Source organism: Salvelinus fontinalis, chromosome 30 (genome assembly GCF_029448725.1).
Source record: "Salvelinus fontinalis isolate EN_2023a chromosome 30, ASM2944872v1, whole genome shotgun sequence".
In the NCBI taxonomy this organism is placed as follows: domain Eukaryota; kingdom Metazoa; phylum Chordata; class Actinopteri; order Salmoniformes; family Salmonidae; genus Salvelinus; species Salvelinus fontinalis.
In genome coordinates this window covers 19,558,119-19,574,425 of record NC_074694.1, presented here as the reverse complement: position 1 = coordinate 19,574,425, position 16,307 = coordinate 19,558,119, and the positions used below count along the sequence as shown (strand labels likewise).

At 46.7% G+C, this 16,307-nt stretch overlaps 1 protein-coding gene across 1 annotated transcript in view; it reads right to left on the bottom strand.

Annotated features, from left to right (window-relative positions):
* The window catches only part of LOC129828462 (neurexin-1a-beta-like), a gene marked incomplete at its 5' end in the record, with an annotated part of 106,387 nt that overhangs the window by 27,574 nt on the left and 62,506 nt on the right, over positions 1-16,307 (bottom strand). Inside the window, one exon of the mRNA XM_055889496.1 lies at positions 1,349-1,427. Coding sequence (XP_055745471.1) covers positions 1,349-1,427 — 79 coding nt within the window. The remainder of the gene's footprint in view (positions 1-1,348; positions 1,428-16,307) is intronic.

Here is a 16,307-nt window from a genome sequence, read left to right as displayed (position 1 = left end):
GAGAGACTGGTGGTACGGTAAGAGACTGGTGGTACGGTGAGAGACTGGTGGTACGGTGACAGACTGGTGGTATGGTGACAGACTGGTGGTACGGTGACAGACTGGTGGTACGGTGACAGACTGGTGGTACAGTGACAGACTGGTGGTATGGTGACAGACTGGTGGTACAGTGACAGACTGGTGGTATGGTGACAGACTGGTGGTACAGTGACAGACTGGTGGTACGGTGACAGACTGGTGGTACGGTGACAGACTGGTGGTATGGTGAGAGACTGGTGGTACAAAAAGAGACTGGTGGTACAATGAGAGACTGGTGGTACGGTGAGAGACTGGTGGTATGGTGAGAGACTGGTGGTACGGTGACAGACTGGTGGTACGGTGACAGACTGGTGGTATGGTGACAGACTGGTGGTACGGTGACAGACTGGTGGTACGGTGACAGACTGGTGGTACGGTGACAGACTGGTGGTACGGTGACAGACTGGTGGTACGGTGACAGACTGGTGGTACGGTGACAGACTGGTGGTATGGTGAGAGACTGGTGGTACAAAAAGAGACTGGTGGTACAATGAGAGACTGGTGGTACGGTGAGAGACTGGTGGTACGGTGAGAGACTGGTGGTATGGTGAGAGACTGGTGGTATGGTGAGAGACTGGTGGTACGGTGAGAGACTGGCAGGACGGTGACAGACTGGTGGTACGGTGACAGACTGGTGGTATGGTGAGAGACTGGTGGTACGGTGACAGACTGGTGGTACGGTGACAGACTGGTGGTACGGTGATACACTGGCAGGACGGTGACAGACTAGCGATACGGTGACAGACTGGCGGTAGTGTGAGAGACTGGTGGTATAGTGAGAGACTGGTGGTACGGTGAGAGACTGGCGGTACGGTGACAGACTGGCGGTACGGTGACAGACTGGTGGTAGGGAAGAGACTAGCGGTACGGTGACAGACTGGTGGTAGGGAAGAGACTAGCAGTACGATGACAGACTGGTGGTAGGGAAGAGACTAGCGGTACGATGACAGACTGGTGGTAGGGAAGAGACTAGCGGTACGATGACAGACTGGTGGTAGGGAAGAGACTAGCAGTACGATGACAGACTGGTGGTAGGGAAGAGACTAGCGGTACGATGACAGACTGGTGGTAGGGAAGAGACTAGCGGTACGGTGACAGACTGGTGGTAGGGAAGAGACTAGCGGTACGATGACAGACTGGTGGTAGGGAAGAGACTGGCGGTGCGGTGACAAACTGGTGGTAGGGAAGAGACTGGCGGAACGGTGAGAGACTGACTGACAGCGACACCCAGAGAGAAGAGGAATAAAAAGAGATGACTAACCTAACCCACCTGAGCTCGGCTCACAGGGATCAATGTCCTCGTCATCGCTCGGACACTCCGCAGATGCCACCAGCAGATCGTCCGTCGTCTGGAGGAAAGAGAGAGAAAAACAGAGGGTTAGGAATGAGAGAAGGGGCAGTTTAACAGTATAATAATGAAGAACTTCAGTCAAACTGGTCATGAACGGTTTACACCCCAACATAGTATTAAAGGGATAGTGCGAGATTACGCAGTTTTTTCTACTTACCCCGAGTCAGATGAACTCATGGATACTATTTTAGCATGCTAGCTGTATCAGTAGACTTCCAGTCATTGTTTTAACTATATTTAGCATTGGTTCCCGAAACTACCTCTATCTTCCTTCATACTGGACACAGACACATAAAAATTGAATCATCTGACTCAAACAGAAAAATAGAGCGATGAGGAATAGAGAGAGAGAGAGGAGAGGAGAGACATTTTAACAGTAAACTACGTTAGATTTCTGTTCCAATCCACACCTCCAAACCCATCACACTATCAATACCCTAGAATCTAAAGGGTTTGATTGAAGAAATCAAGAGAGAAAGACGGATTAGAATGGAACCCTGGAAACTCATACTGCTTAGCTGGGGGATCAAATACATTTGTAGTCGGCTAACGGTCACAAAAGCAGCTGCTGCAATACACTGCTACCCAGGCGACACCACTGTCCTAACAGAAATGAGATTTGATTATCGAGGAACAATAGATAGTAAAGTTCACAACAATTGTCAACTCAAACTAAGCTCATACTGAGGAACAGCCAGTGTGCTGAAACAAATAGCCCTCCAAGGGATTGTTTAGTGCCATCACCAAACACCACTGACATTTAGAGGGCACAGACTGGTAGCAGCTTAAAAAAAGATTGGAAAGCCCAAAGAGCAAACCTGTGATTGGCTGTGAAAGAAAGTCTACAAAATCATTATATATTTTAGGTGTCATTTCCTTTTACTGTCTGTTTGGCTCAATAGAGATTTGACAAAGTCAAGCAATGTTAAGAACAAACTTGGTGAAAAAGGTTGGGATGTAATACACTGTTCCTATATTCTATGTTCAACCCTCGCGACTTACCGCATCCCTCTCCCTAGGTTCAACACCCTAGGTCCCACACCCAAGGTTCAACACCCTAGGTCCCACACCCAAGGTCCCACACCCTAGGTCCCACACCCTAGGTCCCACACCCTAGGTCCCACACCCAAGGTCCCACACCCTAGGTCCCACACCCTAGGTCCCACACCCTAGGTCCCACACCCTAGGTCCCACACCCTAGGTCCCACACCCAAGGTCCCACACCCTAGGTCCCACACACAAGGTCCCACACCCAAGATTCCACACCCAAGGTCCCACACCCAAGGTCCCTCTCACCCTAGCAGACTAAACCTAAAGACAACAGCACTGACTCTCAGGGAAATCAGGAGAAAAGGGCAAACAAAAAATAGACGACTATCGCCGGGTAGAAAGTGAAAAGTGAGTGAGGTGTAAAACATTATGCTGCAAAGTTATTTTATAGTCTAGCCCGGGGCGGTCTGATCAAACCACTGCAGTAAAGGTTGTTTCATTTGAGGCATAGCAGGCAGGCAGCATGGTTAGACAGCAGAGGCCTCTAAAGGAGTGTGTGTGTGAGTTTGTGTGTGTGAATTCAGACCATTACTTTTTCCAAAATGTTGTTACGTTACAGCCTTATTCTAAAATGGGTTAAATTAATGTTTTTCCTGATCAATCTACACATAATACCCTATAATAACAAAGTGAAACCAGTTTTACATATTTGCAAATGTATTACAAATAAAAAACTGAAATATGTATTCATACTCTTTGCTATGAGACACAAAATTGAGCTCAGGTGCATCCTGTTTCCATTGATCATCATTGAAATGTTTCTACAACTCGATTGGAGTCCACCTGTGGTAAATTCAATTGATTGGACATGATTTGGAAATAAACACATCTGTTTATATAGGGTCCCACAGTTGACAGTGCATGTCAGAGCAAAAACCAAGCCATGAGGTTGAAGGAATTGTCCCTAGAGCTCCGAGACAGGATTGTGTCGAGGCACGGATCTGGGGAATGGTACCAAAATGTCTGCAGCATTGAAGGTCACCCAGAACACAGTGGCCTCCATCATTCTTAAATGGAAGAAGTTTGGCACAACCAAGACTCTTCCTATAGTCCAAACTGAGCAATTGGGGGAGAAGAGCCCTGTTCAGAGAGGTGATCAAGAACCCGATGGTCACCCTGACAGAGCTCCAGAGTTCCTCTGTGTAGATGGGAGAACCTTCCAGAAGGACAACCATCTTTACAGCGCTCCACCAATCAGGCCTTTATGGTAAAGTGGCCAGACGGAAGCCACTCCTCAGTAAAAGGAACATGACAGCCTGCTTGGAGTTTGCCAAAGCTCACTTAAAGGATTTTCAGACCATGAGAAACAAGTTTCTCTTGTCTGATGAAACCAAGTGCAAACTTTTTGGCTTGAATGGCAAGCGTCACGTTTGGAGGAAAACAGGCCAATACCATCCCTACGGTGAAGCATGGTGGTGGCAGAATCATGCTCTGGGGATGTTTTTCAGGGACTGGGAGACTAATCAGGATCAAGGGAAAGAAGAACAGAGCAAAGTACAGAGAGATCCTTAATGAAAACCTGCTCCAGAGCGCTCAGGACCTCAGACTGGGGCGAAGGTTCACCTTCCAACAGGGCAATGACAGCATAGCCAAGACAACGCAGGAGTGGCTTCAGGACAAGTCTCTGAATGTCCTTGAGTTGCCCAGTCAGAGCCCGCACTTGAACCCGATCAAACATCTCTGGAGATGGCAGAGCTTGAGAGGAGCTGCAGAGAAGAATGGGAGAAACTCCAAATACAGGTGTGCCAAGCTTGTAGTGTCATACCCATGAAGACTTGATGCTGTAATCACTGGCAAAGGTGCTTCAACAAAGTATTGAGTAAAGGGTCTGAATACTTTTGTAAATGTGATATTTATGTATCTTTTATTTGAGAAATTTGCAAACATTTCTAAAAACCTGTTTTTGCTTTGTCATTATGGGGTATTGTGTGTAGATTGTTGAGGAAAAAACACCATTTAATTCATTTTAGAATAAGGCTGTAACGTAACAAAATGTAGAAAAAGTGAAGTGGTCTGAATACTTTCAGAATCCACTGTGTGTGTGTAATGTATGTATGTGTGTGTAATGTATGTATGTGTGTGTACAGTATGTGTGTGTGTGTGTACAGTAAGTGTGTGTACAGTATGTGTGTGTGTCTGTATGTGTGCGTGTGTGCGTACGGTATGTGTGTTTGTGTGTCTGTATGTGTGCGCGTGTGTGTGCGTATATATGCGTGTGTGTGTGCGCATATGGCAGCAGCAGGCTCACAGCAGGCTCACAGCAGGCTCTGTCTACAGTTCCTCGTTTTAATGTACTGTTCGTCTCTTACAGAACCCTGTTAGGAAGGTTTACCTGCAGGGTTAGCCTTGGGCTGTGGATGTGGTGGAGGCTTCTGCTTATTGGTTCTCTGTACACCTGCCATTTGACAAGCTAGTTAGATATCAAGGTTCCACTTACTTCAACGGTATTCAGGTTATTGTGATACGAACTACCAAATCAGATCCAAAGCAATACAGAGCACTGCTATGAAGTGAAGAAATATGTGAAAGTATAAAAAAAGAATGGATTGAACATAGGATTTCAACCAACCGAGGGTGTAATACTGGTTGTTAATCTAGAAATGTTCCCTTTAGGTTATACATGACAATAGGAACCGAACACAGCTGGTTAGATTAGCATCGATCTATGCCTAGCAAATTACAGGTGTGTCATCGATCACTGTCCAATTCTCTTCCATAATGTGTTTTCTTTGTCACTGTAATGTAATTTATAACATATCAAACATGACCTCACCCACATGTCTTCAAGTCAAGTAGTAGATTAGACCTGTTGAAAATAGATCAACAAACCGTGTTCATATGATCTTTAAGTAGCTAGCAGACCAGACCAGACGAATATAGATCAACAAACCATGTTCATACGATCTTTAAGTAGCTAGCAGACCAGACCAGACGAATATAGATCAACAAACCATGTTCATACGATCTTTAAGTAGCTAGCAGACCAGACACATACACTGTAGTTCAGTGGAGGTTGCTGAGGGGAGAACAGCTCATCATAGTGGCTGGAATGGAGCGAATGCAATGGCATCAAACACATGGAAACTATGTGTTTTATGTATTTGATACCCAGTGGTGGGCAATTCCAGTTCTCAAGGGCCTGATTGGTGTCCCAGTTTTGCCCCAGCCCCAGCTAACACACCTGACTCCAATAATCACCTAATCATGATCTTCAGTTTAGAATGCAATGTGATTAATCAGCTGTGTTTGCTAGGGAAGGAGAAAAAGTGTGACACCAATCAGGCCCTGGAGGACTGGAGTTGCCCACCCCTGCATTACACTGATTCCTCTCCAGTAATTACGATGAGCCCGTCCTCCCCAATTAAGGTGCCACCAACCTCCCGTGCTGTAGATCAAGATGAGCCAACCTTGCTCTGCTTAGAGAGTTGTGGCAGAGAAAGAGTTGAAGTTTTTGGTATATTTGAGCTTGATGATTTCTTTGTCTAATGTCATCCATAACATTTCTAACATGACCTAACGCACGAGTCTTTAAGTAGCTAGCAGAACTGTTCAGAGGTTTGTGGCAGAGAGAGAAAGGGAGAGGCCCGGGTTGTTTTGTTTTTTACTACATCTGTTCTCGGTGAGGCTCAGTGAGGCCTGCCTGGGAAAGTCGTCCAAATGTAAATTTAATTTGCTGTGCATGAGTCGGATATACAGTGTCGTCCCAGAGTCAGCCCGGCCAGATGGCAGAGCCAGCGGATCAAGGGAATGCCACATTCATCACCGGGGCGATGTGATTTGTTTTTCCTGGCGGGGGATTCCTGACACTCCCCCTCCTGCAGCTACACTGACTAGGAATTGACAGACAGAGATCAATACATCTCTCTCTTTCCTCTCTCTCTCACTTTCTTTCTTTCTTTCTTTCTTTCTTTCTTTCTGTTGTTCTCTCTTTCTTTCTTTCTTTCTTTCTTTCTGCTGTTCTTTCTTTCTGTTGTTCTCTCTCTCTCGCTCTTAACCTCTCTGTTTATGTCTTTCTCTCTCTCTGTTTCTGTCTTTCTCTCTATTTCTGTCTCTCTATCTATTGCTGACTATGTTTCTCTCTCTCTCTTTCTCTCTCTCTCTGCTCTCTTTGTGTTTCTCTCTCTCTCTGCTCTCTTTGTGTTTCTCTCTCTCTCTGCTCTCTGTGTTTCTCTCTCTCTCTGCTCTCTGTGTTTCTCTCTCTCTCTGCTCTCTGTGTTTCTCTCTCTCACCGTGTTTCTCTCTCTTTTTCTGTTGTTCTCTCTCTCTCTCTCTGTTGTTCTCTTTCTTTCTTTCTTTCTTTCTTTCTTTCTTTCTTTCTTTCTTTCTTTCTTTCTTTCTTTCTTTCTTTCTGTTGTTCTCTCTCAATGTCTGTATTTCTCTCTCGCTCTCTGTCACGTTCCTGACCTGTTTTCCCTTGTTTTGTATGTATTTAGTATGGTCAGGGCGTGAGTTGGGTGGGTTTTCTATGTGTGATTTTCTATGTTGGGATTTTGTGTTCGGCCTGGTATGATTCTCAATCAGAGGCAGCTGTCAATCGTTGTCCCTGATTGAGAATCATACTTAGGCAGCCGGGGTTTCACGTGTGGTTTGTGGGTGTTTGTTCCTTGTTAGTGTTTCGCCACACGGGACTGTAACGGTAGTTTCATTTTGTTATTTTGTATCGCATATTGTTTTTGTGTTATTAAATTACCATGGAAACTAACCACTCTGCATATTGGTCCGATCCTTCTTGCCTCTCCTCGTCCGATGAGGAGGACGACATAGACTAGCGTTACACTCACACACTGTCTCTCTCTCTCTCCTACATAAATTGTGCCTCATATGAGGATAATCATGAACATTGTACTTCATGGCTGTATGACCAGATGAACAGGCATGTAATATTTTTTACATGTAATATTGTACTGTAAATATCACATCTCAGTTCTCATCTCCAGTAGTGACAGGGACAGTGTCAAAGCACTGAATGTCAAAGCACTGACAACCATCAGCCAGTGATGGTGTTGAAAAGATATGGTATATAGTTTTCCTACCATACAACACATCTGAACCAAATCAACCAATCTTTGACCCCATCTTATCTTAAGCATTAACCTTGGGCTCTCATACATACATATATTACACCTGAGACAGAGGTAAGCCCGTAAAACAAACCATAAATGAATGCACATGCCGAACTAGGCACAGGTATGCCAGGTCGGATTAGTGTGTAGGTCAACATTTTGATGCGGTCTTGACCCAGTCGAAATCCAATAACATTACAGATTCATGGTGTGACCTCTCTCGCGCTCTGATTCTCTCTCTCAGAGACCTGGTTCCAATGGCAATCTAATGCTGGCTATGTGAGGGGCTTACAAAAAAAATTGTGTCACTACTGGGATGAAAACAGTGACAGCCTCAGCCTAACTTCAGTCCCATGCTATGAAGAAATATATTAAGATATTTAGATGGCAGCGCGAGGACATAATATACAACTATATTTTTTTACACCATACTGAAGATACCTCAACCTGATAATTGGAGGGTGCAATACACTCTCTCCACCTTTCACCACATTACCATGCTAACAGCATCGAAACCCCAGTCAAACACACTCTAGCAGACAAGCATTGGAGCAGCCAGGTAGTAGTCCATTCATCTCTAGTGTTTCCAAAGTGCTGAAAGTAAGGCCTTGGGGCAGGTAGGGGCTCGTTAATATTGTGCTGCAGCCCAAAGTGCTGAAAGTAAGGCCTTGGGGCAGGTAAGGGCTCGTTAATATTGTGCTGCAGCCCAAAGTGCTGAAAGTAAGGCCTTGGGGCAGGTAGGGGCTCGTTAACATTGTGCTGCAGCCCAAAGTGCTGAAAGTAAGGCCTTGGGGCAGGTAAGGGCTCGTTAATATTGTGCTGCAGCCCAAAGTGCTGAAAGTAAGGCCTTGGGGCAGGTAAGGGCTCGTTAATATTGTGCTGCAGCCCAAAGTGCTGAAAGTAAGGCCTTGGGGCAGGTAGGGGCTCGTTACTATTGTGCTGCAGCCCAAAGTGCTGAAAGTAAGGCCTTGGGGCAGGTAAGGGCTCGTTAATATTGTGCTGCAGCCCAAAGTGCTGAAAGTAAGGCCTTGGGGCAGGTAGGGGCTCGTTAATATTGTGCTGCAGCCCAAAGTGCTGAAAGTAAGGCCTTGGGGCAGGTAGGGGCTCGTTAATATTGTGCTGCAGCCCAAAGTGCTGAAAGTAAGGCCTTGGGGCAGGTAGGGGCTCGTTAATATTGTGCTGCAGCCCAAAGTGCTGAAAGTAAGGCCTTGGGGCAGGTAAGGGCTCGTTAATATCGTGCTGCAGCCCAAAGTGCTGAAAGTAAGGCCTTGGGGCAGGTAGGGGCTCGTTAATATTGTGCTGCAGCCCAAAGTGCTGAAAGTAAGGCGTTGGGGCAGGTAAGGGCTCGTTAATATTGTGCTGCAGCCCAAAGTGCTGAAAGTAAGGCCTTGGGGCAGGTAGGGGCTCGTTAATATTGTGCTGCAGCCTAAAGTTCTGAAGGAAGCCATGTTCTAGCGTAGTTTAGTGCAGTGTGGGTACTGTACAGATACTCATCATTCATCTGATCTCAGCTATAGGCTTTGCTTGGGGCAGATGCAAACATGTCCCAGACACTGTTGGCCAATTACACAAACAAGAAGTACTAAGGAAGGTTCAGGGTAACACGTTACTTAACCGACAGGTAGAGTACAACAGATTAGTCAATGAATACCGACAAATATTCAGCAGCATGACAGTACTAGTGGTAGCTGGTGGTAGCTCACTCCACCAGTGCTTGTGAAAGGTAGAATATAACTGGAACATACTGCAAATGGGAAGGGAGATGCAAAAAAGGATATAGGCTAGATATGCCATCTCTCTGAATAGTTGTCAGATATTACAGATACTTATGGTGAATTGTTATGGGGAATTATAAGGTTGAAAATGCTCACTATATGAGACATCACCATGATGTCACAATAGCAAGCAAATGTAGTTCCGGGTGGAAAAAGTAGCATTCTGTGCATGGTTCTCTGCATGGTTGTGCTCTGTATTTACAAATCAGTAATCACATAATGTAGTTGACAGTATGGTAAGGAGCCGGCAAAATTGACTTTCCAACTAATGTGAACGATTGTAAATGTAACAGTATTATCCAGCAGATGGCGGTAGTGAGACAAACTTGGTAGCTAGATGAGTAAAACAATTCTCAAAACAAAAATGCAATGATTACATGGCGACATGTAGGCTATGGCTTTATGCCAGACAAGTAGCTAGCTATTACACTTCCTGATAACCTTGTAGCCCCAGCTTAGCAACACACGTATGGCAGGCTATGGAACCATTATTGGAATTGGGTAAGGGAATATTTGTGTGTTGATGTAGCTACCAAGCCAGCTTATTCATTAAAAACGAGGGTTGTCTTTGCTTGCTAATGTTACATGAGTAACATCTGCATTCATCCATGCGTGCTGGCAAGATAGTCAATGCAATGGCTGAGGCAGGGATATCTAGCTAGCTAGCTACCACTCACTGGCTGGTTTGTGGTCATTCGGTGTTCAAACAATAGCTAAAAAAGAAAAGCTAGTTAGCTAGCTAGGTACTTGCGCGCTACAGATGCGCTAGCTAACGTTAACTAGCTAACTACTCCAACCCTGTAATTAACCCTAGTGTAAGCACAGATGTAGGATCTTCACTTGAGAAAGTTTGCTATAGTAGGAAAATAATCCTGCAGCAACAGGAAATGTGAATTGCTATGATACATTTTCATAAAGGAATATCATGACTGAAACTTCTAAGTGGAGATTATAAACTTCAGAAGCCTTTTTAAACTTCATATACACTATGTCGTGACTATCATTAATGTGAAGACGGCTATTCATTGAATATTTAAATACCAAGATCAATTATTACGCAATTCAATTAATCATAAAACAATTAATTAAGTAGTAAACTGGGGTACTACGGGAAAAGTTTATTTAAAGAGTTACCATTTCCTGAATGATGTAACTCAAAATATCAGAATATCGCGATATGATAGCCGTCATCCATTAATCATTTGCTCCTATTTCAGTCTCATTCTGAATGTCGTAATATCCTATAAATCTGCACAAACCCTGGTCTCCATGACGAATCAGCGATACACAAATTGGCTTAGCTATTTATTTACTAACTAAATAATCACACAGAATTACATAAACACACACACAGGATAGATTATACATTAGTTACTAACATGATGCAATGAAAAGTCCCTCGTGGACTAACCTGATATGATGGCTTGTTACACAATGAAAGGGGGGGAGAGAAAGAGTGGGAGAAGAAGAGACAAAGGAATTCAACTATCGTACATACAGTTGAATAAAATGTTCATTGTAAATATGGATATTTAACACCCTGACAACCGCACATTTGGATTTAGAAATGCAACACATATTTACTCTTGTATGTCTTTGTCGTCTTGCTCTGTTGAAAACACTCGATCAGTCGACAGAAAGTCTATGGTTGTGTAAGTCTCTGGTTGTCCAACAGAGGTAACCAGTAGGTTGGTCTCGGAGTGTCTGTTAGAACGAATCTTACAGACGTACCAATGGTCATTCGATGAGGAGATGTTATTCTTTTCTCATCTTTGGCCGAGTTTCCTAGACTATTTTACATATACAGCTGCAGACTGTGAATGTGTGGTCTTTATCTTCTTCACTCGTCGAGAGTTCCTGACCATTTGTGACGTATTCAGCTCGCGCTGCACGTATACTGGTCTGGTAGTCTAACCATTCGTGACGTCCGGTTCAACACCGTCCACCTGCTTGGTCTAATAGAGATTTTATTCTTCTCTTTTGAAAGTTTCAGAGTTTCTAACCATTTCGTACCTTTTAACTCACGCTGTCGGTCACGCTGGTCTAATGTGAATTTCATCACGAGGGGTTTTAAACACTCTGGCAAAAGGGGGCATTCCACGATGCTGACATAATGTCTGTTCTCACGTGGGTGTGGTCACTGTCACGCTGGTATGAATTATTCGAGAGACAGGCGCAGGAATACGTAATATGGGTTTTTATTTCACCCAAATTACGGCATGCCGTGTAAGGGCACGGGGACGAAGAACAAACACGTAACAAAACACACAGGGTAGAAACCCAAAACAACACACGGGACGAGACACGTAATCATCTGCGCAATCCACAAGGGCACAAAAGCCCAAAACACACAGCACAGGTACTCACAAGCACCAACGAACATTGCAACAATAATGGACAGCCCAATGAAAGCCAAAGGGCGCATATATATAAATGCTAATCTGTGGGAATAGGGGATAGGTGTGAGTGATGAAAGTTCTGGAGGGATCCGTGACAGTCACCGTGACATCCGTGACAGAACTTTTATGTGAAAAATTATTCTCATTTAGCTGGCTAACATCTAATTCCATCTTCTCACAAATCATTTCATATTTAATCATATAAGTTCCACAACATTTAGATGTAAACCTGACAACTGGGAAATATACACTTTCAGAGATACAGTTATGTTGTTCTACCATCTTTAATGTCATCACAAAAACATAATGAATTCATCAGGATTGTTCTTTAAATACCCACGGACCATTCCAAATGTTTGGATTACAGAAATATTGTTTCATTATCCAATCTTGGATGTTACCATACTAGAAAATCTCTCTCTGTTGTAACAAAGGGATTTTTAACTTCCATTTCTGCAGAGTGGGAGAGAGAGTTCCTGCAAGGTATTTACGACCGTCATAAAACGGCCAACTTCACCGTCCCCCCCTGATGGGAGGTGGGAGAGAGAGGGCTCTCTCTGATCATCTCCCAGGATGGAAAGTAGTGGCAACTACAAGTTCTATATTTGCAAAACGGGCGATCAAATTAAGATCCTACATCTGCAAGTACTACCCAGTGACATGGACAGACTGGTGTGCCACACCGTGTGAACACAGGTGTTAGAAGTGCGGATATCGACTGGCTTTGGTCTCTGACACTGATTGAGCCATTCAGACTGATTTGAACCTGGAAGTCTGAGCCGACTCAGTCGGTAGAGAGGTCGTCACTCCTTCAGCTCTGTCACGCTTCTATTCGATCCAAGAAGATTGATCACGCTTTCCCTTAATTGGACTGGACTGGCCTGGCTGTCTGGCAGTTGCATGGTCTGACTGTCTGTGTGTGGTTTGCTTTCTAGAGGATCCGTGTCAGCAATCCAGCCTGCCCGGCACAGGTTATCTACAACCTCAACACGTACAAGCATGCACACACGTGGACACTGCTGACTGAACACTGCTCCACAAACCCCCATCTCTGCTCTTAGTAGCAAATGCCACACAAGAATCCACCCCTCACAATTAAGGTAGACGGCTATCAAACAAGGGATAACCAATTTAAAGTGATATAAAACTTGCCGTCATCTCTTCTCTATAACGCAGCAGTCGTGCGGGTATATTATTTCCTTGCTAATACATCTTATGAAATCTTCCTCTGAACAATTTGTTTGTTTCTGCCACCTCTCCATTCTTCCAGCTTGACAATACAGAACAGAGGGAAAGCTGGTCCTTTGGGAAAGCTTGGCTGAGTGCTGAGTGCTGCTATAGCTCATCGGTTCTGTAGCAGGAAGCGAGGTGGAGGACACACCTCTGTACTGTGTGTGTGTGTGTGTGTGTGTGTGTGTGTGTGTGTGTGTGTGTGTGTGTGTGTGTGTGTGTGTGTGTGTGTGTGTGTGTGTGTGTGTGTGTGTGTGTGTGTATGTGTGCGACACCTTCTCTGTGATGACCTGACGGTAGTGTCAGCTCGTCTCTACAGATCACTGTGGTGTTTCTTTCCCCCACATTGTTTTCTCTCTGGTCTAATTTGATGAATGCTCTCTGGCACACAATGTCTCTTTGGAGACGGACTGAAAGTCAGCAGGTAGGACGTTGAAGACATCTGAAGGGTAGCATCCCAAATGGCACCCTATTCCCTTCAGAGTGCGGAATCCCATAGGGCTCTGGTCAAAAGTAGTGAACTATATAGGGCATAGTGTGGCATTTGGGCCGCACACACGTTCTTTATCTGAGGCTCTCTGCTATCCTCGCTTTCATCACTCTCTGCCCGGGTAATGTATCCCACAGAGAATACTGCTTGCTCGCTGGCTGACTGTTGGGCTTTTGTTTTCAGTGTTTTTCTCATTTTTTCCCTGAAAAGCTATTCAGGTTTACTGTACGGTCAATCTGAGCCCCCATTCTGTAGGCTACTGTACATTTGGGGGATTTGGGCAAGATAATATTGCTTATTTTCAACAATATAAATGACATTTTAAGAAGCAAAGAGGGTGAAAATATATTGCTAATAAAAGATGCACAATAAAATAAAGCACAATTGCCACCAACGCTCCCTCCTTAACTGAAACAAGTGCAGCATAACGAGCGGAGATGCCAATTATGAGCGCCTGGGATCTCCTCACAGACAAATCAATCAACAGCAAAAGCAGAAAGCTGATTGGTCATCTGAGAGCTGTGTGTGTGTAGTGTCCTCTGCATTATGCCACAGTGGCCAATTTGTGGCCTTGTTGTTTTGCTCCCAATACTCTCATCTCATCTCATGCGCTCTCTCTCTGTCTCTCTCTCTCTCTCTCTCTTTGTCTATCCTCAGCCCTCCCTGCATTTTATTGATTTCAAACTTAGCAGAATGTGCCTGACCAGTAGTCTTGGCAGATGGCAGATGCTCAACTCTGGCTTAGTGCTGTATACATGCACACGATCGACGTGACAGAATGACCCACCTGTATACGACCAAGCAACATGACCAGCGGCAACAGGAGCAATGCAAGGATTCATGGACATGGGAGGAAATTTTAGACCGGGAGGTACCAGGAGGATATAACCGCCCCAAAGCTGAGCTGGAGGCAGCGAAAGCAGAGATGCGGCGATATGAGGAACTAGCTAGGAGGCAGGAAAAGGAACCTACAAAGGATCTGGGCTACACTACGTGGGAGGAGATCGACAGGTGGGCGATCAACCCAGGGAGAGTGCCGGAGCCCGCCTGGGATTCTCTGGCGCAGTGCGAGGAGGGATACCGGCGAATGGAGGCAGCACGACGAAGCGGTAGGAAGCCTGTGGGAAAACCCCAAAAATTTCTTGGGAAGGGGCTTAAAGGGAGAGTGGCGAAGTCAGGTAGGAAACCTGCGCCTACTCCCTGTAATTACCGTGGAGAGCGAGAGTACGGGCAGACACCGTGTTACGCAGTAGAGCGCACGGTGTCTCCTGTACGTGTGCATAGCCCGGTGCGGGTTATTCCACCTCCCCGCACTGGCAGGGCTAGATTGAGTATTGAGCCGGATGTCATGAAGCCGGCCCTACATATCTGGCCACCAGTGCGTCTCCTCGGGCCGGTTTACATGGCACCAGCCTTACGCATGGTGTCCCCGGTTCGCCTACATAGCCCGGTGCGGGTTATTCCACCTCCCCGCACTGGTCGGGCAACGGGGAGCATTCAACCAGGTAAGGTTGGTCAGGCTCAATGCTCAAGGGAGCCAATACGCCTGCACGGTCCGGTATTTCCGGCGCCACCTCCCCGCCCCAGTTCAGTTCCACCAGTGCCTACACCACGTAACAGGCTTCCAGTGTGTCTCCAGAGCCCTGTTCCTCCTCCACGCACTCGTCCTATGGTGCGTGTCTCCAGCCCGGTACCACCAATTCCGGCACCACGCACTAAGCCTCTTGTGCGTTTCCAGAGTCCTGTGCATCCTGTTGCTGCTCCCCGCATTAGCCCTGAGATGCGTGTCCCCAGTCCGGTACCACCAGTTCCGGCCCCACGCACTAGGCCTAATGTGCGTCCCCAGGGTCCAGTATGCCCTGTTCCTTCTCCCCGCACTAGCCTGAAAGTGCGTGCCTTTAGCCCGGTGCCACCAGTCCCGGCACCACGCACCAGGCCTACAGTGCGCCTCAGCCGGCAGGAGTCTGCCGTCTGCACAGCGATGCCTGAACTGCCCGTCTCCCCAGCGCCATCTGAGCCATCCGTCTCCCCAGCGCCATCTGAGCCATCCGTCTCCCCAGCGCCATCTGAGCCATCCGTCTGCAATGAGCCTGCAAAGCCGCCCGTCTGCCATGAGCCTGCAAAGCCGCCCGTCTGCCATGAGCCTACTGAGCCGTCCGCCAGACAGGAGCCGCTAGAGCCGCCAGCCAGACAGGAGCCGCTAGAGCCGTACGTCAGACAGGATCTGCCAGAGCCGCCAACCAGACAGGATCTGCCAGAGCCGCCAACCAGACAGGATCTGCCAGAGCCGCCAACCAGACAGGATCTGCCAGAGCCGCCAATCAGACAGGATCTGCCAGATCAGTCAGCCAGCCATGAGCAGCCAGATCCGTCAGCTAGCCATGAGCAGCCAGATCCGTCAGCTAGCCATGAGCAGCCAGATCCGTCAGCTAGCCTTGAGCAGCCAGATCCGTCAGCTAGCCATGAGCAGCCAGATCCGTCAGCCAGCCATGAGCAGCCAGATCCGTCAGCCAGCCATGAGCAGCCAGATCCGTCAGCTAGCCATGAGCAGCCAGATCCGTCAGCCAGCCATGAGCAGTCAGATCCGTCAGCCAGCCATGAGCAGCCAGGCCCGTCAGCCAGCCATGAGCAGCCAGATCCGTCAGCCAGCCATGAGCAGCCAGATCCGTCAGCCAGCCATGAGCAGCCAGATCTGTCAGCCAGCCATGAGCCGTCCAGCCAGGATCTGCCCATTATCCTGGTGTTGCCCCTTATCCTGGTGCTGCCCCTTATCCTGGTGCTGCCCCTTATCCTGGTGCTGCCCCTTATCCTGGTACTGCCCCTTATCCTGGTGCTGCCCCTTATCCCGGTGCTACCCCTTATCCCGGTGCT